At 55.5% G+C, this 24546-nt stretch overlaps 1 protein-coding gene and 2 long non-coding RNA genes across 7 annotated transcripts in view; 1 reads left to right on the forward strand and 2 right to left on the reverse strand.

Annotated features, from left to right (window-relative positions):
- GATA6 (GATA binding protein 6) overlaps positions 1–7486 on the reverse strand; it is a 31546-nt gene extending 24060 nt beyond the window's left edge. The window contains exons 1-3 of one of the 4 annotated variants that reach the window (XM_070050400.2): positions 7363–7486; positions 4681–5849; positions 381–547 (exon numbers count right to left, since the gene is read on the reverse strand). In XM_070050400.2, coding sequence (XP_069906501.1) covers positions 381–547; positions 4681–5806 — 1293 coding nt within the window. In that variant the 5' untranslated portion in view covers positions 5807–5849; positions 7363–7486. Of the gene's footprint in view, positions 1–380; positions 548–4680; positions 5850–6316; positions 6474–6526; positions 6874–7215 lie in introns of those variants that run through there. The other 3 variants (XM_070050399.2, XM_051852070.3, XM_051852071.3) reach the window with 3 other exon arrangements.
- On the forward strand, positions 7355–9102 carry LOC138844039 (uncharacterized). Its single transcript, XR_016214117.1, has 3 exons — positions 7355–7488; positions 8691–8718; positions 8982–9102. It is a non-coding gene; the product is annotated as an uncharacterized LOC138844039 (long non-coding RNA).
- Positions 9103–9655: 553 nt separating this feature from the next.
- Positions 9656–14243, reverse strand: LOC149123774 (uncharacterized). Of its 2 annotated transcripts, none has more exons than XR_016214116.1 (3): positions 13961–14243; positions 13115–13277; positions 9656–9788 (listed from the first exon to the last, which is right to left on the reverse strand). It is a non-coding gene; the product is annotated as an uncharacterized LOC149123774 (long non-coding RNA). The 2 variants fall into 2 exon arrangements; XR_016214115.1 differs by having other exon boundaries at positions 13832–14242.
- Between the last annotated feature and the right edge of the window lie 10303 nt (positions 14244–24546).

The raw sequence follows: 24546 nt of genomic DNA on the forward strand, positions 1-24546 counted from the left end.
AACAGTGAGAGAGCTCTCCTTCCGGCATCTGACCTCCATCCGTCCCCCTGGAGGACACCACCACCTGCCAATGCAGAAGTATTCGGTGCCCTGATCGGGACGTCTACAGGTACATGGATATAGGATGGCGCGCTTTTAAAAAAACAGCGGCACCCGGCCCCTTTGTGTGCGTGTGCGTGTGCATGCGTGCCGTGAACTCGGGTGGTCCTTTCCTACACGCAGACACCGGTGGAGAAGGAGGTGCTGGCTTCCCCGACGCGGCTGGGAGCCAGCGGGCGCTGGCGCCGAGGGCCCGCGCCTACTGGGCGGCTGCAGCCGCACCTGCGACGCGGGGAGCGCTGGGATCCGGCCGCGGAGTGGGGCGGGGGTCACACACTCACCACGCGCTTCTGCGGCTTGATGAGAGGCCGGCTGAGGCCGTTCATCTTGCTGTAGATGCCGCAGGCGTTGCACAGGTAGTGACCAGTGCCGTCCCGCCGCCACAGCGGCGTCTGGATGGAGCCGCAGTTCACGCACTCGCGGCTCTCCGGCATGTCTTCCAGCAGGTCTGCGGTAGAGAGTGGAGATGAGAGGCCGGTGAGGCGGCGCCGGCGCGCCCGGCTTCCCTGCCCGCTCTTCTCCCCAGCTGCGCGGCTAGGGACTTGCTGCCCAAGCGTCCCGCGCGCCTGCACCCCGCCCCCGCACACCACCAGGAGAACCCACGAAAGCCGAAAGCCGGAGCCAGGGCTGGCTGCAGAGCGCGTGAGTCTGAAATGGCTGTGGGGAAGTCGCCTTGAATCCCCTGTCCCTAAGCTTTTAAAAACTGAAATCCATCAAGCCAGTGTGGCGCTTGCCAAACCCAAACCTGAGCAAGCCACGCAAGACTAACGCGCGAGGCCGCTGGTTCCCCCTGCAACCCACCAACACCCCGGGACGCGGTGAGGCCGCCTTATCTGCTTTTCTCTCAAGTGACTCAGAGAATTTTCTAGATCTGCCACCCTTTACCCGCTTTCGCTCCTGTAGGAAGCAGGCACAGGAGACCAGAAGCAGGGTTCCTGGATATTGGCATTACTTCCTTGGGAATGAGAAAATGACCGCACGTCTTGCGGGGCGGGGGACCAGACCGTCACTAAGGACAGGGACTGCGCTTTTTATTTGCTTCAAGGACCAAACAGTGAAGCAGCCTGACTTCGAAGTGGATCTAGCTGTTTCTAGGCACCATTTTTTTTCCAAAAGATTTCGCTGCATACTTTGCGGATGAGAAAATTACCAAGACATTCCGGGTGATAAAACTGTCTCTTATTTTCCTACGCTAAATTTTCAATGTATGCAATCTGTTCAAAGCGCATTTCGTTTTGCATCTCGTTACTTGGTTAGTTTTCAGAATTCACAACTAACCTAAACCTGCTAATAAAAACAAATCTTAATCAAGAGTAAATGGTTGTAACATTTATTACTTCCCCTCAAGGTTACATATGAGAATAAATATCTAGTCTCTAAAATCAGACAGATATTTATTTATTTATTAAATATAGGCTTTTGAAAAAATAAATGCCTCCTACTGTGTAGGGTCCTTCTAATCTGGCATTCTGAATCACTTTTTAAAGTAAATACACACTAAACGCTCGGGTTTTACCAGAAGATAATTTACACTAGCAAGCCCCTCTATTCTTTCTCATTCCCTTGCAGTTTATGGCTTGGATGTACCCTCTATTGCATAATAAAGCTATTTAAATGACTTCAGCATTAAAACTCTTAATTTCAATTTCAGGAATATTCTATGTCCCTAGGAAACAAATCTCCTCCTTCGTTTTTCTTATTTATTACATTAAATAAAAAAAAAAAGCTAGCATCCTACACAACCCGAGTTCAAAGTTGTCACGGGGATGCTGCAACTCACAACACATCACAAAGATTTATTCTTCTCCGCCCTAAAAGCCTCTATTGACTGCGGTCATCAGTAAAACGCTTGGGACTTCAAGGACACTAAAGTTAAACAAGGTATTTGTCTTTGTTGTTGACTTTAAAATGTTACCTATCAGAGCCCCTCTCTAAGAAGTGGGCCAGTCCCTGAAATCGCCAGCCCTGAGCCAGCCTAGCCTCCTCCCCTCTCGTGGGAAAACAAAGACGCCCACAAGAAAGTAGTGTCAGCTCTGAGGTCCTCTGAAAAGCCAGGCGTAGATTGCACTTAAAGTTCTCCATGAAGAAATAGGTAAAATCCAGGCAGGAAGTTTGCTCATTTTCAATTAAAATCAGTCTCTATCTTTCCTCTTTCATTTTCTCCCTGCCCCTCCCCAAACCCTCCAGGCAACTAAAATCCCATAACTGACTAAAATGAAAATAAAAAATGAGGCTCTTTGAAAAACTACAAAATCTCATTGTGCAGGTAGCTTCCTCACCAAGTTTCTCCTCTGCTTGCTAACGCAGCTGCTCTGGGTGCCCTGCAATGTGGTCCTGGGACCCAGGGAATGGAGCTTAGGAAGGAAGGGCGTAGGGCCAGGGCGCGCAGGGCTCCCAGGACCCTGAGCTCGCCCCAGGGTGAGCCCATCACACCCATCATGTCAGGAAGAGGTGTAGGAAGTAGGTCCCCAGAAAACTCTACATGGTGCAGGTAGATAAAGCTACACATACTCAGGTATCAGCCCTGGTGTTTGCTCAAATAGATTCACTAGTCAGCCTCCAAAATTAGTTGGTTTTAAAAAAATCAAAGTGAAGAAACAGTAAATCTAGCTAGCAAGCTGGTACCTGGAACACCTGTGAGGACAAGCAAAGCAAGTGTCACGTGCTTCCCACCACTCCTAACCCTAGCTTCATCCCAGTGCTTCTTGCTTTCTTAACAGACTGTATAAACTGTGTTTCCAGATCCCTAATCATACTTAAAAAAAAAAATCTTGGGTGTAAGAATTTTCTAACTAACTTTGCAGTGCCATGTCCAAAAGGGAAAGGATGAGATAAGTTTCCAAAAAGCAACTTCTAACTTGCCAACAACTGCACCATCCTCCAAGACTTTCTCTGAAGACCCCGGTACTGTCAACACCTAAAGACTCAGTGGAACCCCTGGGCTGGTTCTCCTGCAGTCACATGAAGTGCTGGAACAAAGACCAGGGGAAATGCATCTGGACATCAAGCCTAGTTGTGTGGAGACCCCCACCCCAACGGGGAGCACTCTCCCAGATTCCCTGCAGGGTGCCCTGGCTCAGCAAAGCAACCTCGAGCCCCAGCCACCACCACCTGCCCAGCCTTTGATTTCTCATGCAGTCTCTCAGTTCCTAGGAGCCAAACATGGGTCCCTATGCTGCCGGAAGGGTGACAGCTCTCTGCTCTCCTGAGTCCCACCCATCCCAACAGGGCACATCTCAACAGGAACCCCTACCCCTGCTCCTCGCGGCCATGTTCAAGTAGGCTCCCTACTCTCAAGCTACACACAGCTGATAAAGAGCCATCACCAGGGCTGGCTTTGTAAAACAAGAGGGAAATTTGAGACCAAATCTGGGCTCCTTGTTAGAAGCCTGGGGAGACGTGTTCCCGAGAAGTCCTCCCAATGTTACTTAGGAGGCAGCTGTCCAAATCTGTGCCCCCGCATTCTGCCCAACATCTGCAGGACGGAAAGAGTGGCGAAATTCCTACCCTACCTAAGTAAAGGCCCCTGACAGGGCTCCCACAGAGGCTCCTAAAAAGCCCAGGCGCGAGGGACCCCAGAGGCCCGGGTGGCACCGTATGCACTCATGTGCCTGCCTCCTTCCAGCTCCCTCCAGCCAACAGCAACAACAGGGGTTTGGGTTTGCCTTGGAAGAGAAGTTATCTAACAAGGGAAACACCAAGCAAGAAAGACCTCGGACGCACCCACAGGACTGCTGCCTGTTGCCCCGCAAAGGAGCCAAGGAGCTGAGCAACGCGGTCACACCCTCCCTGCAGGGGCAGAGCGAAACATTCTTCCAAAGGAGGCACTTCCAGGTATTTTAAAGCTGTTTTCCCAATTTACCCCTGAATGGTCCCCAGGCACAGGAATGAATGGAACTGGAAACTGAACATTTGATGAGCTCAACTCTGAAGGAAAATTGGTGTCCCTGCTCCCGAATCCCAAGCCTGGCCCCTCCTGCAGGGACCAAGAGCTGAGCAGCCGGGCTGGTGCCCAGCCTGCAGGCCTGTCCACCAGGCATAAGCTGGCAGGGCTCCCCCAGTCCAGGTGTCCTCTTATCTATTCTTCCCCTCATTTGGGCCGGAGGCAATGACCACTCCCTATGTCACCTTTCTCCCGGGAAACATCTCCTTACCTGGAGGCCTCACCTCCAGAGTTACACACACACACACACACACACACACGTGCACATGCGTCCACCAAGGGACGGGGACCGAGTGTCCCATACTCCAAACTCAGTCCCGCCAAGGAATTCCAGGCTTCCACTCATCCGAACTGAGTCTGCAACGTGCTGTCACTTCCCTCCCAGATGCCCACCGACCCAACTCACTACCCGAGGCCCCAGTCTCTCCAAGACACTGAGGTACACACGTGCACCGAGTCTCTTCTCTTGGAGAGAGACGGAGGGCATCAGAGATTCCTATCAGCACACTCGGGCCACGCTGCCGCAAGCCTGCAAGCGCTCTCTCTGCGGCGCAGACAGGCAAGCCCTGAATACCGGGCCCGAATCCCGCGGCTGCTCCCCCACCCTTGCACACCCGCACTCGGCGGCGCGCCCTTACCTGCGCTGGGGCCGCGCGGCACGGGGAGCGGGGCTCCGGCGCGGCTCTGCAGGCTGTGAAGCACCGGGTTCTCGAAGGGTCCGGCGGGCCAGGCGGGAGTCAGCGGCGCGCCCATGTAAGGCGAGTAAGGGCTCGGGTGGTGGTGGTGATGGTGGTGGTACGTCCCGTTCAGCTGCCGCGCCGCCGACAGCGAGCTGTACTGGTGCTCGCGGCCGCCCATAGCTGCCAGGCTGCCGCCGCCGCCGCTCACGCCGCCCGCGCCCCCGCTGCCGGCCGTCGCGTAGCCTCCCGGCTCCCGCGCCGCGCCGTTGGCCATGGGCGGGCTGGGCGAGTAGGGGAAGCGCGCCGAGGCGTGCGCCGCGGCTGAGCCGGCGCCGCCAGGCCCCGCGGCCCCGCCGCCCACCGCGGCGCCTCCGCTGCCATACGGGGGACTGTCGGCTGAGGTCTGGGGCCAGCCAGGATGCGCGCCCGCGCCGCCCGCGTGGTTAGCTGGCCCGCTGCCGGCGCCCTGCAGGTACGGCAGGCCAGGCAGCATGGAGCCCACGCGCGTGGTGGGCACATAGACCGGGGAGCTGGCGGCCGCCGCTGCCGCCGCGGCGGCGGCCGCAGAGTGCACGAAGCCGCCGGGCGCGCCGTCGTAAGCGGCCGGCCCCTGGCTGGAGAGAGCGGCGAGGGTCTGGTACATCTCCTCAGGCTGCTCCGACGCGAAGGGGCTCAGCTTGGCGCCGCGGCTGGACCACAGCAGCTTGCTGGCGGTGGCGGCCTGGTCGAGGTCAGTGAAAAGCAGCAGGTCCTCCCAGCTCGACAGGGCGCCCCCGGGGCCAGCGACCCCGGGCGCCGCAGGTCCGTGGGGAGCCCCGAAGGGGTGCGAGGCGTAGGGGCTGAGCAGCAGCGAGCGCGCAGGGGGCCCCGCCGCCGCCTCCGTGTCGAGCTGAGGTGTCCTGCAGTTGCTGGCGCCACTGGGGCCGCGCTCCCCGCCCCGGGAGCAGCAGGAGGAGGACGAGGAAGAGATGGGGGAAGGCGGCGTGGAGGGCTCCCGCCCCGGAAAGGCCCCGGAGTCGCCGGCGTCCGCAGCCGCGGCCCCGAAGCGCTTCGGCAGGCACCAGCCGGCGTCAGTCAAGGCCATCCACGGTCCGGCGCCGCTCCAAGCTGACTTCTAGCTCCTGGGGCTGAGGGCAGGAAGTGGGGAGAAACGGAGAGGGTTTACCAAAACCTCTGGCTATCAGCATACCCTTACCTCCACTCCCTCTTATAGCTCACGAGACTGACTCCTGCCCAAAGATCCCATCGCTGCCCAGGGCGCCGGCGGCCGCTGGGCCGGGAGAGGGCAAGGGAGCCTGCGCAGCCGCCACAGGGCCCTCGAAAGACCGGGACCTTCGCCCTTCCTCGCCCGCACCTCTCGGGAACCCCGGGCCTCCCCGCCCACCCCTGGGCAGCATCCTTCCCCGGCTTGAGCGCCGAACCCCAGGGACGCCTGCTAAGCTGCCCGAGATCTTCTTTCCACCCACAACGTGCTCCCTCCGGGCCCATTAAAGAAACGCAGCGGCCTGTGCGTGTCGCCGCTGGCCCGTCCCGATTCCCTGCACGCCCCCTCCATGGGGGGACGACTCCCCAAAGTGAGCGCGAGGAAGGCAACCTGTCCTCGAAAACGAAACCGCTGCGTTCTCCCCAGCCGGCTCCTCCAGAGCGTCCCGGGCTGCGCCGATCAGACCCGAGCGCGATCCCCCAGAAACCGCAACTCAGCCGGGGAACGTGGGGCAGCCGGAGGGAGACCACAGCCCCGAGCCTTCGAGGCAGGGGGCAGTTCGGGAACCCGGCGGCTCGATGGCCCGGCGGCGCCGCGCACCTCGGACATGGCCCGCGCCTGTCGGCAGCAACGCGCTCACGCCGGCGGGGCCACCCAGGCCCACCCGCGGTCACCCGCGGCCACGGAGCAGCCGGGCCGTTCCGGGATCGGACGTAGCGGGGTGGAGCGCGGCGTGGAGAAAAGGAGGGGGAACGCAGGAGGGGGCGTGAGACCGCCCCGGAGCCGAGGCCACCCCAAAGCCGAGAGCAGGAAGAATGACAGGGAGGCTCGGCGGGGGCGGGGGCGGGAGGCAAGATGCGGCCCGGCAGTCCTCCTCCCGGCTGCTTCCCCAAGCTGTCCCGGCTCATCGGAGATGACCGCATTGAAATCAATGTCCCCCCTCTCCCCAACACACAGACACACACCGGGCAAGCAGCGAGCAAGAAGTTTCTCTGCCCGTCAGACTACCGGCCCCCGCCCCTTCGCGCCGAGATAACTCTCAGATAAGGCTGCGCGCAGATAAGCACTTCGGAGAGAGGAAAAGGCACCAGAAGCCGGTTGCGCTGCGTCCCGGGGACGTGGGAGCGGCTCGAGCCCGGCCGCAGGGGAGGAGGGAGACACCCGCGGAGCCGGCTGCGGCCCGGGAAGGGCGGGAGAGGCGGAGGTCCAGGGGCCTGCCGCCGGTGGGGGGGAGGGGGCGGGAGGAAAGGAAGCAGGGAGAGTGAGCGAGGCAGGGAGAGCGGCCGAACCTCGGGCGGGCGCTGCGCATGGAGAACCGCCGCGGCGAAGGGTGCTCCCAGGCGCGGAGAGAGGTGGCGGGCGCCGGCGGGCGAGCGCGAGTCCGGGGTCTGCGCGGCGCTGCGGAGAATAAAAAGGAGAGAGGAGGCGCCTCTTACTGCTCTGCCGGAAAACTGCAGCCTGCGCTCCTGATTGGATTCGCCGAGCCCTAAACAAACAGCGCTCGCCGAAGGGTGCCAGGCTGTGGGTCGGAACTGCGCTCTGCGAGCAGCTGGGCGCTGGAGGTGAAGAGGAGGAGGAGGAGGAGGAGGGATCGAGGGGAGGAGAGAAAAGAGGGTGGGGAGGGACGGCGGGGGGAGGGGTGAGCGCCGCCCGGGCAGACAATGAGCGCGGCTCAGCCTGCGGGCGTGGGCTGAAAGGCTAGCACGGTCCGCGCCGTGGGGGCGAGTCCACACCGGGGGCGCCCGGCCCAGGGACGTGGGGGGGGGGGGGACGGAGGCAACCGCATGCCAGGCCTGGCTGGCGACGCACGCCCATCCAGCCGCGGGGCACCCCCAGTTACACATACATACACACACACTCTCACGCTCGCCCACGCGGGGCAACGGAGGGAGCCTTGGCACCGGGAGAGATGGCTGCGCTCAGCCCGGCGCCGGGAGGGGAGCGTCCACTCCCGGGTCAGCGCGCCCTCCGATGGGATGGGGAGCACAAGAGTTTGCCCCACTGGCCCTCTCTGCCCCTCCCTCCGCGCTAAATGAACTTTGTGGCCCGCAGTTGTGTGTGACCGACCGACCTTGGGATGCTAGGGGCTCCGGTAGTGGTGGCTGTCGGGGATCGGGGCTCCTGCGGTCTGGGAGAGGAGCTGGGGAGCCTTTAAAATATATACCAAATTCCTGGGAAGTTTTGGGAAGCTCAGGACATTCCCCAGCTAACCTTTGGGGTCGTGGTGTAAGGAAAGGTTAGTCCCTGTGGTGCGCGGGAGGAGAAGGGACTTCCACATCAGGCGCACCCGGGACACGCTCTCCGAGTTTTGTCTCGTTTGCTCTGAGCTTTCCCTGGAGAACTCCAGGTAAGTGGCAGATAAGCCAACGGAGAGAGGGGCCAGGAGGTCACCTTCTCTGGACCCAGCGCAAATTGAGGCTTCCCCACCCCCACCCTGGCAGGCGCGCGCGCGCGCACACAAACATACACACACACCCCCTTTCTTTGCTCCCTGCGCGGGGTTATCGCGGCGGTGCGCAGACCGCGGCGGTCCGTCGCTCGCGGGCCGGCCACGGGGAACGAACGGCGCGAGGTTATCAGTGCCGCTGTGTCGCTGTGTCTGCCACGGGAGCCCTGATCGGCGTCTCTCTCCCCTCCGCTCTCAGAAAGGGCTTCTTCCGACAGGCGTGACCCTAGAAGGCTGCCCAGAGAGAGATTAACTAGGGCGGGAGGAGTGGTTTTGTTGGGAATGGATTTTTACTTTTTTTTTTTTTTCTCTCCCCAGGTAAATCAAAGTAAATGATTTTCTAAAGGTCAGTCTCCCTGAAAGTGTTTGGGCTCTGGGTTTGGGTTTTGTTGTTGTCTTTATTTTTAGTTGGTGTTTTCCAGCAGGGGAAGGGAGAGGAGCCTCGAAGGGCTGGCAGCACAGGGGTCTGTAGGTGTGAGCCCTGGTGGCGCAGGGGCGCGGATCCGTGGCCGCTGCGAGGAGCTGGGGACTGGACTGGGCAGAGTGGGGGTGGAGGGAGCCGGAATCCAGGAAGCTGTGGGGAATTCTTTACTCGTCCTTCGTTGTCAGGTGCTGCTAAAGGCTTCTGAATTTTTAACTTGCTACTGAGTAAAGAAGGTCCCTAAACTGCCCTCGTCCCATGTGACCATTTTTATTACCTTCCCCTGGGGGCCCCACAATCACGGCGCCGGCCCCCACGTCCTGCGTGGCTGCCTTTCCGAAAGGCACAAGGGAGGAAACGAACAGAGCGAGATTCGCCGAGCCGGCCTTTAAAGGTTAACCTGCGTTCGATCGATCGCATGCGACTCCCCGAGGAACCGGCCCGGCCTCGGCTACCCGCTCCGCGCCCGCCGGGGCACCGAAGGTCCCACTCGTTCGGTTCCTTCGCGAATCCCGACCGGGTTCCTAAGCCAGACTGGGCTCTGCAGCAGTCCGTTTGTACGCAGTGTCGGAGCTGCGGTGGGTATGTGACTTCCTACAGTTTTGAAATAATGTTTCTCAGGTTTGCTCTTCAATGTAATTTTTGTTAAAGTTCTTATCGTATTTGTTAAAAATAAATGTCTTGGCTAAGTTGGCGTCCAGGCTGTGAATGGCCTTCAAGCTGGAGCCCCGAAGAGAAGATGGAGCCCCAGGAACAGCCTGACGAGTGTCTAGCGCATTTCTTCCTCTTCGCTGGGAAGGGTGTCAGCCAGGGTTTCCCGGACAGTCCTCACCGCTGACCTCCAGGGTTGAGTTTACCCGCAGCCCTGCAGCCCCGCAGCCGCGTGCGGAGGGCCCTGGGGCCCTGACGCCGCTGGGCAGCGGGGAGCAGCGGATGGACGTTGACCGATTCGACTTTAAGAGGGGGCCCGGCATCTTACTCTGCAAATTCCTAATCTGTAAATATATAAATATAAATTATATATATTATGCATATATATATATATATATATATATATATGAGAGACAGAGAGAGGAGACCCAAACGAAGGGGAAAACAGGTAATGGCTCCTTCCCAAACTGTTTTGTTTTGTGGGATGCGTTTTCTAGCCCAACGAAGGGTTGGAGAGCACAACGCTTTTCGTGTCAGTTAATTTAAAAATAACAAAACTAGTTAACCCGTAAGATTGGTGCAGACAGAAACGGGCTGTCTGATCTCTGCAATTAGGTTTTCCCAGCGCGCCGGCTTTGGCTCTGGGGACTACACCTCGGGGGACAGGCCTGTTTCCAGAGCCGCCCCCAGGGAACCCAGGCCCCGCGCGCCGAGCTCCCTCTGCGGCGTGCGCCCGCTGGTCCCGCGGCGCGGGGGAGGAGGTGAACCCCAAACTGCAGAAGACTCCCAGAATGCCCTAGGTAGACGTGTATTTAGAAATCCTTGTTTTCTTCCGGGGCGATTTTTTTTCTCCCCTCTTTTTTTTTTTTTTTTTAATTTATTTTATTTCCTTTCCTTTTCTTTCATCCCCGCCTGTCCCCTCTTTCGGAATTTCTTAGTTTTGAACGAAACCGTTTCTCTCGGGACCATTTATACCCTTGGAGCTGACCCTGCGGATTGAGCCGTGCCCCGCACCCTCGCACGGGGCCGGCCCCCGGGCGCGGCCTGTCCCCAGGGCTGATTTATTTGGGCCGCGCGCACGGCGACTCGCGATTCGAATCCAGCCCGAGCTCGGCAGCCAATGGGGCGGGGGGCGGGGGCTGTGCGGCCAGCACGGAAGGGCTGTCTGGGGACGCCGCCGCGCGCTGCTTCCGGGGGGCGGGGGAGGGCCAGGACCCGCGTGGCGGGGACCCGGACCCCAGCAAACCCAAGCTTCTGGTGGCGTCCCTTCTCAGGGCTCCTGGCCGCCGGAGCGGCGTTCCAGACAGAAAAGGAACACCGTTTCTGACTCAAGCGTGTTTTAAAATTTAGATTTGTTTTGAAAACCAAATCTGTGGGGCCTTCTCGCTTAGACCACATTTCCCTCTTGTCCTGGGGACGCTCGCGCCCAAGGACACCGGGGTCACCTGGGCGTCCCCACCCTCTCCTCTCCAGGGTTCAGGGGCCGGGCCCGGGGGGCGTCCCCCACGCGGCGGCTGTCAGTCCGACCGCAGCCACAGACCGAGTTCTAACGGGGATTCCTCCGTTCTTTCTGCATTTTCCCTTCTTCCTTCCTCTCCCTCCCTCCGTCTGTCGTTCGTTCATTCCTTTCTTCCTTCCCCTTCCCTTCCCCCTCCTCTTTCTTTTCCATGTATATTTTTTAATTCTCTCCAAACAAAAAATACCCCAGAAATGTCAGATGACGGCGGCGGAAGAGCCGCAGGTCGCCCCAAGGCCCTGCCCCGGCCCACCGCGTACCCCCTTGGGGTCGGGAAGGCGCAGCGCGCACCCTGGGCGCCGGGCGTCGGGTCCCTTCGCGTCGCCGGCGGCCGCCTGCCCGGCGCGGCAGGGGCCGGGCTGCGGCGGCGGCGGCGGCGACGACGCGCGCGAGGTCACCGCGGTGGCCTTGCTGCGCGCGCTGCGGCCGGCCCTAATGCGCTCGGTGCGCCGCGGGGAAGTCAGCGCGGCGATAAGGGGAGGCCGGGCAGGGTCGGCGTAAAAGCCCCACGCCGGGCGCCTGCGGCCCTCCCCTGGTCCATTAACCTTTTTACTTTCTTCTCCCCTCTGTCTTCGGGCTTGTTATCTTGGCCACCCAATGACCGACGAAAGATCTCCCCTCCCGGCTTCTCCCCTGGCCGCTTTAAACCAAATACATTTAGCTATTAAGGGCCAAGATGTCTGACAAAAGATCGAAAGGTGTCTTTCTGGGACCGCTTCTAGAAGCGGAGAAGAAGCTTGCCGCTCCCCAAGCCCGATAAAGAAATTCCACAGCGGCGCCGGCCTCCCTGCCCGCGGCCTGCTCGCGCCCCGAGACCCTAGGGTCCCGACTTCGGGGTCCGCAAAGCCCAAAGGGGCCGCGAGGGGGGCGGGGATGCTGGGCCTGGGACCCACGGGTCCAGGGGGCGGGGCGGACGCAGGGGTCCCCGAAACTGCGGGGCTCCAGGTGGGAGCTGGGGACCCTCAAAGCACTCCCTCCCCTACGCTTTGCTGGAAAATTAAACTGAGCTCGGTGGAGCCTAGATGGTCCCATTTTTTATCATTTCTTGTTACTAAATAAAGAAGACAAAACCGAACCACCTCTACCTGCCGACCCTGTGGTTATGCTGAGGGCCCTGCGGAGCAGAACCCCGAGCAGTGGGTGGATCCCCGCCGACCGCTGAGCCGAGGGTGTGGGAGACCGGCATGCAGGTGGGAGGCAGAGGCCCCATCATTCCGCCATCCTCAGGTTGGGTTTGGTTATGAAGTGCGGTGTTTATTGTCATTATTAATTGCTACTGGCATCGCTACACAAGACCTATGGCTGCCAGCTGGCCCCAGGCCCTGGCCCTGGCATGATCCCTTTCCCCAAAGGGTGTAGCAGGGACTATTCGGTTTCCTGATCAGGACTCCACAGTGGGTTTGGGGAGTCAGATGTGCATGGCTTTGATGTTTCCCGTTCCCCATAAGGAGCTGGGAAGTTCCCTCGGCCTGCAGACCAGCAGAGGCCTTTTCCACCACTTTGAGACACGACAGGGTTAGAAGCTTGGGATGGGGTGCCTCCTCTGCCCCCCACCCCCACCCCTTCCCCGCAGGGGGGCCATTTCCCACTTCTTTTGCCTCCCCCTGTCTGTTCCCTGGCAGATGTTAGAGACAGGACTCTCAGTTCCAAAAGGCAACCTGGGATCCTCTGTCTGTCACCTCTCCCTGGGTGGGAAGCTGAAGATGCCTTTTTCAAGCCTTCCCCTCCAAGGAAGGTGAACTCCAGCATCACCCGCCTTATCTAGGCCTTATCCCTGACCCGTGCTTGGAATCAAAGCCTTGGAAGGCAAAATGTGAATGACACAGAAATTTCTAAACAGGCAGGACCTTGGCTCTCCTTGGATTTCTCTGGGCTCACCAGGCTGGCAGGCCATGCCCGGTCCAGGGTCAGGGGCCAGGCACCACTGCCTCAGCCCAGAGACATTCCTGGCTGCTGTTTCTTCAGAGAGGAGGGGCAGGAGCTGCTAAGCGGAGACAAAAGATTTCCAAGTCCCGTCAAGGACGAATAAAGGGAATAAGTGCCCAAGAAATTTAAAAACAAAGCACAAAACCTTCATTTGCCACCCAGAAATACAACCTCTCCGTTTAGCTATGCTGCAGATATGCAGAGAATTAGGACCCAAGAGTCACCTACCAATATGCAATCGTCCAGTTTCCTGCTCCTTGCGTGCACTGCACAGAAAAGCAGCAGCAGAGTTAGCTCCTAGTCTTCCAGGGACTGCGGTCTGGAAGGTTGGCCGCTCTGTGAGGTCGGTTAGGCAGACAACTTTCAAGATGGATGGAGTTCAGACTGTCCCCTAGGCACACCAACGGGTAGAAAAGAAGGAAGTCACTCTAGCTGCACACAGCGACTGTCTAGGAGCTGCTGGGCCACCCTGCTTGGGTTGAATCCTAATACCACCAGTTACTAGCTGTAAGAGCAGGACATCCCTCTGTGCCAGTTTCCTTGTCTATAAAATGGGACTAGGATGGACATTTGGCACACAGAGGTTAAGGTGCCACTTGGGACTCCCACATCTCTTACTGGAGCGCCTGGTTCAGCCGCTTTGCTTCCAGTCCAGGTTGCTGCTAATGCACATCTGAGAGGCAGCAGATGATGGTCCAAGTGCTTGAAGCCTTGCTGACCACGTTGGAGACCCAGACGGAGTTCCTGGCTCCTGGCTTTGGCCTGGCCCACCCTTGACTGTTGCTGGCATTTGGAAAGTGAACCAGAACATGAAAGATCTCTCTCTCCCCCCCCCCTCCTTCTCTCTCCCTCCTTCTCTCTCCCCCCTCTCTCTCTCCTTCTCTCTGCCTTTGAAATTAAATGGAAGTGGGGGCTGATGCTGTGGCATAGCAGGTAAAGCTTTACCCACTGCCTGCAGTGCCGGCATCCCATGTAGGCGCCGACTCAAGTCCCGGCTGCTCCATTTCCGATCCAGCTCTCTGCTGTGGCCTGGGAAAGCAGTAGGAGATGGCCCAAGTCCTTGGGCCCCTGCACCTGCGTGGGAGACCCGGAAGAAGCTCCTGGCTCCTGGCTTTGGATCGGCACAGCTCCGGCTATTGCACCCAGTTGGGGAGTGAACCAGTGGATGGAAGACCTCTCTCTCTCTCTCTCTCTCTCTCTGTCGCCTCTCCTCTCTCTGTGTAACTCTGCCTTTCAAGTAAAATAAATAAATCTTTAAAAAAACTAATTAACTGGAAGTGAATTTTAAAAATGTGACGGGAATAATAAAGGTACCTCCCTCCCAGGATTGTTGAGAGGAAGTCAGCAGTAAGTGTGAACTGGCATCACTAATGTGGTAATAGGCTGACATATACTACACCAGAGTTCAGCTTTCTGCATTGTCTCACCATGCCCTAGAGCTAAAACCATTCCCAGGAAAGAACTCTGAGCCCATTCCACCCTGCAACCCTCCGTTCACAAGGGGCTCCATGCCTTTTCTGTGCACCAGCAGGGAGGACATTATTTATTGCCTTACGTTAGGCAAGGGGGTGGTGGGGGAGGTGACCATGGGTCCTTTCCTTGCTTTGGAGCCCTTTGAAGAGAGCGGGTGCAGCAACAGACTCCAGAGTTGGCAAGCTTGGGGCTTCTCCTCCGCTCCAGCAGCGGAGTGGCAGTCCTCAGCAGCTCCTCCTCCCGACAGCCTCTGTCTGGCAAGAGACAGGAGGGGGCTCAGGGACTGCCACTAAGGCAGGCGACACCCAGGGCTGGCGCTGGCTAGGTCTGAGGGGGAACTGACTGTGTCTTCTGACTTCCTGCCTCTCCCAGGCGCCTCAGCCTTCTGTTTTCATGTGGCTATCTAAGCAGGAGACTTATTCTACTTCGATAACTTTCATTGAAAGAAGGAACAAATTTTAGAGAAGCTTTGGAACCTCTTTTTTATTACTATTCAAAAGGCAGAGTGGTGGGGGTACACACACACAGATATTCCATCCTCTGTTTCACTCCCCAAATGGCTGCGACGGCTGGGACTTGGCCAGGTTGAAGCCCGGAACCTGGAACTCCATCTGGGTCTCCCACATGAGTGGTGGGGGACCAAGTACTCGGGCCATCATCTGCTGCCTCCCAGCAGCATTCACACGGGGCTGGATCAGAAGTGGAGCAGCCAGGACTGGAACTGGCACTCTGACATGGGATGCTGGCGTCACGGGGGGTGGCTTAACGCTCTGTGCCACAACACCGGTCCTGGAACACATTTTTGATAGGAAGCCATCGGAAATGCCTAGGCCACTTCAGACCTTTTCCAACTGGTTTTCTTCCTGGTTTTTTGTGTGTGTCTGTGTGTTTTCCTTTTTCTTCTTATTTTTACAGCAGCCTGTCTTCTAAAGCAAGATCTAACCCTCAATCACGAAAACTTAAAAAAATAAAGAAGTCTGTGGGACATAGGAAAGGATACTGTTCTCTGCACAAAATGACAGGGCAAGAGATTTGTTTTGCAAAGGTAAAGTCTGGAGAGAACATAAAAGTCTTCCCCTGCCTGCAGGTTTCGGGCCGGGTTTGTGCCCAGAGCCTGTTTTTCTCTGGTCTCTGACAGCCCTGATCTTCTCCACGTTTGATTTACTGAGTGCTGTCATTTCTCTGCTCTTTACTTTCACAATCACACATTCAAACCTGATAAAGTTCAAGACCCCGAATACTTGCAGCCCTTCCAGACTCCCAGTCCTCTGCCCGGCCAGCCGCCCCGAGGCTGATTGAATCCTCATGGACAGAAGCCCGGAGGATCAGCAGAGAGCCAGCCGGTCGCCGAGGGCCGACCCCGGGAGCGCTGGCAGTTCCGTTAGGGACAGCCATCCTCGGGCGCCCCCTTCCCCTGGGAAGTGCCTGTCACCATCTTGTTTTAACCCTGACTTTCCGTCTGTAACCTGCCTGCCTGTGGGCAAGAACTGGTAGGAACCAGCAGCAGGATCGCACGAGCCCTCCTGCCTGCTGGGTTTCCCTGGATCTGCAAGCAGCCTCACGCTCAAGAGCCAGGCACTTAACCTCCTGTGCCTCAGTTGCTCCATCCATAAAATGGTAGAAATATTACTTTCTACCAGCATTAATCATAACTAATGACTCGGGCCCCTCTTCCCGCGCATCCCCTGCCGGGGCTCCGGGAGGAGCGTGTGCATCTGTCTGACCTGGCTCTTTGGTTTCTGTCAGCTGAAACCCAAACTTAGACGTTAATCCAAATACTACAGCAGTGGGCTGAACGAAAGCCATGATTCATCTCCAGAGGCCGGACAGTTAACTTACACTCAGCTTCTCAGCCCCCTGAGATGGCTTCTGATGGGAGATGCTATCTAAATAATCTGTCCTTAGCCTGTAAATATCTTAAGTCCTCTAAAGCACAGAACACTGGCCAGAAGCAATCCCCCAGCACGGACACCACTGTTTGCCTTTATCTTGAACTATCAGCATTTTCTGATCTCGGGTAGCAGCAGTTTAAGTCGGTCCTTTTAAAGGAAAAGTACAGTTCTAAGTCTATGAACTCAAAAGGGTGTGATTCCTCCTTTGGCATCCACATCCTAAAGAAAGCTCAGTTGTCCTAGAGCCTAAGAGGAAAATTGTCCTAACCTGTTAGGGAAGGGAAGCAGATGGGTTTCTTTTTTAAAACGGGGAGACACCATGAGAGCGTATGTGACAACGCTGCTTTTTCCTGATCGTGACAACAGTCACCCCCGCAGAGGAGACTGAAGATGGCAACTTGACTCAGTGGATATCAAATAACATTTGCTGGCTACTTCTGAGCCAGATTACTGCTCTGCTTCTAATACTTATAATACCACAAATTAAAGGCATGGAATTATCCAACAAAAACAGTGTGAATATTAAACCATTTTTAAAGACTGACTACCACCTAGCCAGTGCCCAGCAAACTCTCGCCAAAAACCACAGTGTGGATCCACAAATAAAGCCATCAACCTCTGCATTTCCAAGACATCTTTCTGTCAAGCCTCGCTGAGCGGAAAAGAGACAGCACCGTGGCGCAGCCGCAGACCTGCGGCATCACAGAGGCCGACGGCGAGGTGGCGGGATTCAAATCCCAGCTCTGCAGCCTGCCGCAGAGGCACTATGGTCAGCACTCAGGGTGCAAGATGAACACAGCCCTGTCATCTACCTGCTCATACACAAGAGGAGAGATAGACAAGGCAACAGAAAATCACCATACCTCATGGCAAGTGCTGTGACGGAACTAAGTCAGGGGACTTTTGGAGAGTTGGAGAGCAAGCAGGGAGGACTTCCAAGAGAAAGTGTCACCTGAGTATAAGGGATACATTAGTCAGGCAAAGCTTGGGAGGCGAGAGGAAGCAAAGAGAACTAACTAGAGCCCTGGTGTGAAGTGTCAGCAAGAAATTAAAGCATTTCACAGGATTGCCATGTATCCAAAGATCATTTAACTATAAAAAGTATCTGACAAAAACTGTAGATGCAAAAAAATATGGCTTTTAGAGCAAGAGATGAGAAGCTTAAATGAGGGTGGGCTTCATGGTGCAGCTGTTGCATCACTGCTTGAGACCCCCCTCCATTCCCCCCCCCAACTCCCCATCAAAGGGCCAAGTTCATGTCCTGGCTTCTCTGCCTCCAATCCAGCTTCCTGCTACTGCACCTGGTGAGAGGCAGCAGACACAGGCTAGTCCTTGGTTCCTACCACCCATGTCGGAGACCTGCATGGGGTTCCAGGCTCCCAGCCATCACCGGGGCCAGCCCTGGCTGTTGCAAGCACTTGGGGAATGAACCAGCAGACAGAAAAGCACACTCTCTCCTATAGCATTTTAAAGTCACTATGCATAAGAGTGCAAAAGTGATTTGACAAAGTGGAAATCAAAAGAAGGAAACTAGAATGGAGCACTAGAATGCAAACTCAGTGAAGCTGGGACTTTGTTCTGTCCACCTGTTTCCCCGGAGCCCAGAGCAGAGCCTGGGACACAGTATGTATGCAAAACATTTTCACTGCTCACACAGCACACGAGATACCCAGAGCCCTCCCCATTAGCTTGCCGCTCGCTTCCCTGACACGTGGTCATGGCAGCCGCAGCCTCCCAGATGTGCCATCTGCTGCAGCATGGGTGTGAAACCAAGTTCAAGGTGATGGTATTTAGACATGGTGCCTTTCTTTTCAAGGTCGTTAGGAGCAGATGAGTTTATGAGGGTGGGGCCCCGTGATGGTATTACTGGCTGAGGAGAGGAGGAAAGGCGACCCCAGCTAGCACGCCTGCTCCGCCTCTCCATGTTAGGGGCGGCTCCCAACACCCTCACCACAGTGCGCCTCCTTCTCCCAGGGTGGAGCAGCTCCGCAGGCTGCCCGGTCCTCTCCCACCAGCCCCCTGAATCCTCCCCTGGCAGCCTGGCAGAGGGCCGTGAGCGCCTGCCCAGGCCCTGCGGAGTCACTGCCTGTCCAGTCTTCACTGCAGACTTGGCCTCTCTGCCTGCTGGCAGTCCCTGCAGCTTTAAGTGCCACTTACACTCCTGAGGATGAGGGCACCGAGCATTTTGGAAACGCAAGTCATCTTCTGCGTGATTGCCGCTGCAGTTATTTTTGCATTTCAGATCATTTATCAATTTGGCAATAACTTCCAGCATTTATGATATTTTTTGTTGCCTAATGACTCTTTCAAGGCCCTCATTTTTTTTTTTTTTTTTTTTTTTTTTGACAGGCAGAGTAGACAGTGAGAGAGATAGAGACAGAGAGAAAGGTCTTCCTTTTGCCGTTGGTTCACCCTCCAATGGCCGCCACAGCCGGCGCACTGCGGCGGGCGCACCGCGCTGATCGGAAGGCAGGAGCCAGGTGCTTCTCCTGGTCTCCCGTGGGGTGCAGGGCCCAAGCACCTGGGCCATCCTCCAGTGCACTCCTGGGCCACAGCAGAGAGTTGGCCTGGAAGAGGGGCCACTAAGACAGAATCCGGCGCCCCGACCGGGACTAGAACCCGGAGTGCTGGCGCCGCAAGGCGGAGGATTAGCCTATTGAGCCACGGCGCCAGCTAGGCCCTCACTTTTTTAAAAAGATATATTTATTTGAAAGTCAGAGTTACATAAAGGAGGGGCAGAGAGAGAGAGAGAGGTCTTCCATCCGATGGTTCACTTCCCAATCGGCCACAACAGCCAGAGCTGTGCCAATTGGGAGCCAGGATCCAGGAGCTTCTTCCGGGTCTCCCACGTGGGTGCAGACGCCCAAGCACTTGGGCCATCTTCTACTGCTTTCCCAGGCCACAGCAGAGAGCTGGATGGGAAGTGGAGCAACCAGGTCTCAAACCAGTGCCCATATGGGATGCTGGCACTGCAGGCCAGGGCGTTAATCCACTGCGCCACAGCGCCAACCCCAAGGCCCTCATTTAAACAAATACATTCACAGTTAATGTATTGGGAGGTGTAGTTTTTACCGTCAGCTCTCCAAGCTTTCTGCCCTCAGCCCATTAAGACAGAGGCTGCTCTCTGTGCCCCAATATTTGCTCTCCTTTCCTAGAGCAATAGAGATTTTAATGATGGACATCGTTGCCCAGCTAAAGACTGCATTTCCCTGATTTCAGGGGAGCTAAGAGACTCCTTTCTAGACAATGGGACATGAGATTGAAATGCAGATGCCAGTCCATGCCATTAAAAGGAAAGGAAGGTGTATTCCCTTTTTCTTTTTCTCAGAGGGATGGTTGGAACTTAGATGTGATGGCAGGCACCAGAGCAGCCATATTGGATATGAGGTGGAAACTGCATGATGCACAAAGTGGCAATGGGGCTTTAGAAGAGGGTCGGTTGACCTCCAACTGTTACCTGAGAGACAAATGCCTTCTAAATTTGAGTAGCTGTGATTCTAGTCTTTTTATACTTGCTGTGAAAAATACACACTAATAAATATGTATGTGTATATATAGGAGTATATAGGACATATGTGAAATACAGTGTCCCTAAACAGAAACACACAGAGGAGTAAAGCGAGGTTGACAAAAGTGTTGGCCAGAACCCTGAGGAAACTTCACTCAGTATTTTCCCTAAGAGTAATGCTTCGGGATTCAGTGTTTGCAGCGATTTTACAGACCAGAGCACCAGGACTGTATGTACTTCGTGTGCATGAGGGTCTATGTGAATATAGACATATATGTGTATCTGCCTATGTGTGTATCTACGCACATATGGTCCTCGTCATCTTTAAATAACAAACAGTAGCCAAGGTGTTGGTTCAGCACTAGACAGCGACTCTGGGATGGCGAGCCTTCCGGTGTAAAACCCGGGAACATTTCACCTCCCTTCCAGTGCGCCGTCTTCACAATGGTTTCAAATGTGGGAATGTTTTCCTGAATACGGCGGGACAGTAGAAGAGTGGTGATAAAAGCCACTCGCAGTTCCCACGCGTGCGCATAAGCCCAGCCCTCCACATGGCTGAAGTCAACGTGGTGGTCCTAACAGCACCGGGGGCAGGCACCGCCTTGGCCCGGGCAGTCAGGGTTGGCCAGGAGCTCGGCCACAGGCTGCTCTCACCGCTCCTCCAGTCCGGGCCTGAGAGGCTGGACCCTTCCCCCTCCCAGTGCACCATGTTACAGACGAGAGCACAGGAGGAGGATCCCAGCCAGAAAGACGCCGGCCACGAGCAGACGGGACCAGACTCGGAGGGAGAATCAGCTCGGCTTCCCCACACGCACTGGCTCCCCGAGGCTGAGGCTGAGGGTGCCAGTCACACCGCATCCACCTTTCGTGACGCTCACAGGAAATACAGCGCGTGCTTGTGGAATAAGTCGCTGAATTCTTTAGATAATGCTCCAAGCCCACAGCACCAATTCCAGCATTATCCATGCCACACCAGTTACACCAAAGACAAAGCCCTCTGTATGGCTTATGTATTTATTTTTATCTTTTAAAGATTGATTTATCTAAGAGTGACAGAGGGAGGGGCGGGGAGAGAGAGAGAGAATCTTCCATCCACTGGTTTATTCCCCAAATACTGTCAACAGCCAGGGCTGAGGCAGGCTGGAGCCAGGAGTAAGGAGCCCAAGGGAGTCTCCCATGTAGGTGGCAGGAACTTAAATGCTTTGGTTCCTCAGCCACCCAGTCGCATTAGCAGGGAGCTGGATAGGAAGTATGGAGTAGCCAGGGCACCCAAACCAGCACTCCTGTATGGGATGCAGACATCTAACCCAATACTCCACACTGCTCCCCTGTGTGGCTTTTTGTTGTTGTTGTTGTTAAGATTTATTTTATTTATTTGAAAGACAGTTACAGAGAGAGGTAGAGACGAGAGCGAGAGAGAGAGAGAGAGAGGTCTTCCATCCATTGGTTCACTCCCCAAATGGTTTTAACAGCCAGAACTGAGCCAATCCAAAGCCAGGAGCCAGGAGCTTCACCTGGGTCTCCTATGTGGGTGCAGGGGCCCAAGCACTTGGCCCATCCTCTGCTGCTTTCCCAGGTGCATTAGCAGGGAGCTGGATTGGAATGGAGCAGCCAGGACTCAAACCGGGGCCCCTGTGATATGCCGGCACAGCAGGCGGGGGCTTTACCCCGCTACACCACAGGGCCGGCCCTTTGGCTTTTTTTAGTTCAATTTTTTCTTCCACATCCTTGTAAACAGAATCCCAAGCTAGATTTAAGCATCATCTACTGAATAGACTTGAGTATCTGATGCTATCGCTATGACACTTTCTGATCCAATAATCCTAACACAAACAATCTTCACTGCAGCCTGGGGAGACGTTCTAGTCCCAGACGTCTTATGATGGCTTACGAAAGGGATGATGCTTAGGAGGCTACTAATTGCAGTGGGCCATTGCTACTTTACTTCTTCCTAAGAGAGCGACACGCACACAGGGAAGGCGGGGGGAGGGGTGTGAGAAAAAGAACGAGAGAGCCTCCCTCTGCTGATCCATTCCCCCAAATGCCCTCGACAACCAGGTCCAGCCAGTCCCACACCAGGACTTCAGCAGACTCTTGTACGGCTGGCAGAGAGCAGAGGACAAGAGCCGCCACCTGCCGCCTCCCAGGCGCGCTCTAGCAGGGAGCTGCAGTGGAAGTGAGGCAGGACTCAGTTCCAGGTGGTCTGGTGAGGGGTGCAGGGCTGCAAGCGACAGCTGAACACCCTGTGCCACCATGCCCGCCCCTCTCACAGCATTCGTACTACCTCAAACTGCAGACGAGGCTCCCCGTTTTTCTCCTAATTCACCTACTTACAATTATTCTATTGTCTGTATGGAGAATTCTGCATTACCCATAATTCATTAAGCCTATAAGAACAAACAAGACGAAGCAGGGGTGGACATTTATTTAGTCCAGCGGCTCAGACACCCGCATTCCACACTGGAGAACTCGGCTCATCCCCAGCTGTCCCCCTGGCTCCAGCCTTCTGTGGAGACTCTGGGAAGGAGTGGTGATGGCTCAAGTCATCGGATTCCTTCCACCACACGGGAGAGTGAACGGTGATTCAAGCTCTTGGCTTCATTCTCAGCACAGCCCCAGCCTTGTAGGCATCCAGGGAGTGAACTGGTGGATAGGACCTTGCTCTTACTCCCACTTTCTCTCTCCTCTCAAATCAGTAAATAGGTAAGTAACTAAAATTTTTAACAGAGGAGAGTGAGTGGTGTAACTGTTAAGACACTATTTGGGGGGCTGGGGCTGTGGCCTAGCAGGTGAAACTGCCGCCTGCAGCGCCGGCATCCCATATGGGTCCCGGTTCAAATCCCAGCTGCTCCTCTTCCAATCCAGCTCTATGCTGTGGCCTGGGAAAGCATTGGAAGATGGCCCAAGTCCTTGGGCGCCTTGCACTCACATGGGAGACCTGGAAGAGGCTCCTGGCTCTTGGCTTCAGATGAACGCAGCTCCAGCCGTGGCGGCCAATTGGGTAGTGAACCAGCAGATGGAAGATTCTCTCTCTCTCTCTCTCTCTCTCTCTCTCCCTCTCTGCCTCTACCTCCCTGTAACTCTGCCTTTCAAATAAATAAATATATCTTAAAAATAAAAAAGAAAGACACTATTTGGGACGCTCACATCCCATATAAGGTGCCTGGGTACTCTGCTCCCAGTTCCTGCTTCCTGCTAGTGCACACCCTGGGAGGCAGCATGTGAGAGCTCTAGGAGTTAGGTCCCTGTGACCTTTGTGGGAGACCTGGCTCCTGACTTCAGCCTGGTCCAGCCCTGGCTTTGAGGGCATTTGGATGGCAGATCTTGCTCTCTCTCTCTCTCTCTCTCTCTCTCAATCTTTCTTTATCTGTCTCCCATCAAAATAAACAAAATAATTTTTTTAAAAAAAGGAACTGATAACCAATAGTACAAGAGGCCAGCATTGTGACACAGTGGGTTAAGCCACAATCCACAATGCTGGCCTCTTATATGGGTGCCAGTTCCAGTTCCGGCTGCTCCACTTCCGATCCAGCTCCCTGCTAATCTGCCTGGGAAAGCATCAGAAGATGGCCCAGGTGCTTGGGCACCTGCCACCCATGTGGGAGACTCAGATGATGTTCCAGGTTCCTGGCTTCAGCCTAGCCCAGCCCCAGCTATTGAGGCCATTTGGGGGAGTAAACCAGCAGATGGAGAATCCTTCTGCTCTCCCTCCCTCTCGATAACTTTGCCTTTCAAATAAATAAATAACTCTTTAAAAACAACAAGCACCAACAGTACAAATGAGCAAAAACTTATTGAAGGTCAACAGCATATTTAGCACCACAAATTTTATAAAGCACAGGCCCAGTTTCTATGTTTGGTTTGATGCACATCCCTCTTTTGTTTTACTCATTTTGATATTAAAGAGCGGATTTTGGTCTCAAGGGAAACTCCTTTTTGTCATCAGGCATAAAGCAACAAGAATTATGGTAGGCACCTGCCAGAATAAAATGGGAAAAAGTCAACAAAGAATGGGAGAAGAGTACAAGGGAAGCAAGGCTCAGTCACTCTGTAGAGTTATTTATTTATTTGAAAGGCAAAGTTATCGAGAGGGAGGGAGAGCAGACAGATTCTCTGTCTGCTGGTTCCTTCAGCTAAAATATTCTATTTCACTCATGCTTGCTGAGCGCAGTTGAAGGGTACAAACACCATGGTCCCCACTGCTTTCTCTAGGGGTACTCTGGAGTGGACACTGTGAGAACAGATGACCTACTTGAGGAAAATCAGCCATCATCAGGAAGGGTTTCCCCCCTCCTGGGAACCCCCAAGTACCTGGGAAACAGCATGAGATCTGCTACAAGAAAAAAAAACACAACTAAGTTCAAAATACAGTCTCACATAAGACAAAACACCGAGAATAGTGGAGAAAATAAAGTTGCTGCCATACAGAATTGTTAACAATTTAACCATAAAATAGCCCACCTAATCAAATGCATCCCAAAGAGTTCCACGGTGAGTACCAGACGCACCTCAGTTCACCTGTTCCACAGCGTCAAGGGCGAACGTCACTCTCATCTTCCTCTTATTAACACTGACGTAGGGCCTGTGGGCTGGAAATGAGAGAGTTATCAAAATCGCTTTTCACCTCCTCCTCTATACACCGAACAGGGCGTCACTTCGGGGTATAACCCTCAGTAGGTCAGTAGCGGAGAGAGGTCAGGATGCAAACAGGTAGAGGGGCTGCCTCCAGGACAGCTGCCAGGCAGCAGCACGGGATCAGAGGGACGCTTACTCGTGGGTCTCCACAC

This window comes from Oryctolagus cuniculus, chromosome 10, assembly GCF_051225735.1.
Source record: "Oryctolagus cuniculus isolate XC-2025 breed Fujian yellow rabbit chromosome 10, ASM5122573v1, whole genome shotgun sequence".
Classification (NCBI taxonomy): domain Eukaryota; kingdom Metazoa; phylum Chordata; class Mammalia; order Lagomorpha; family Leporidae; genus Oryctolagus; species Oryctolagus cuniculus.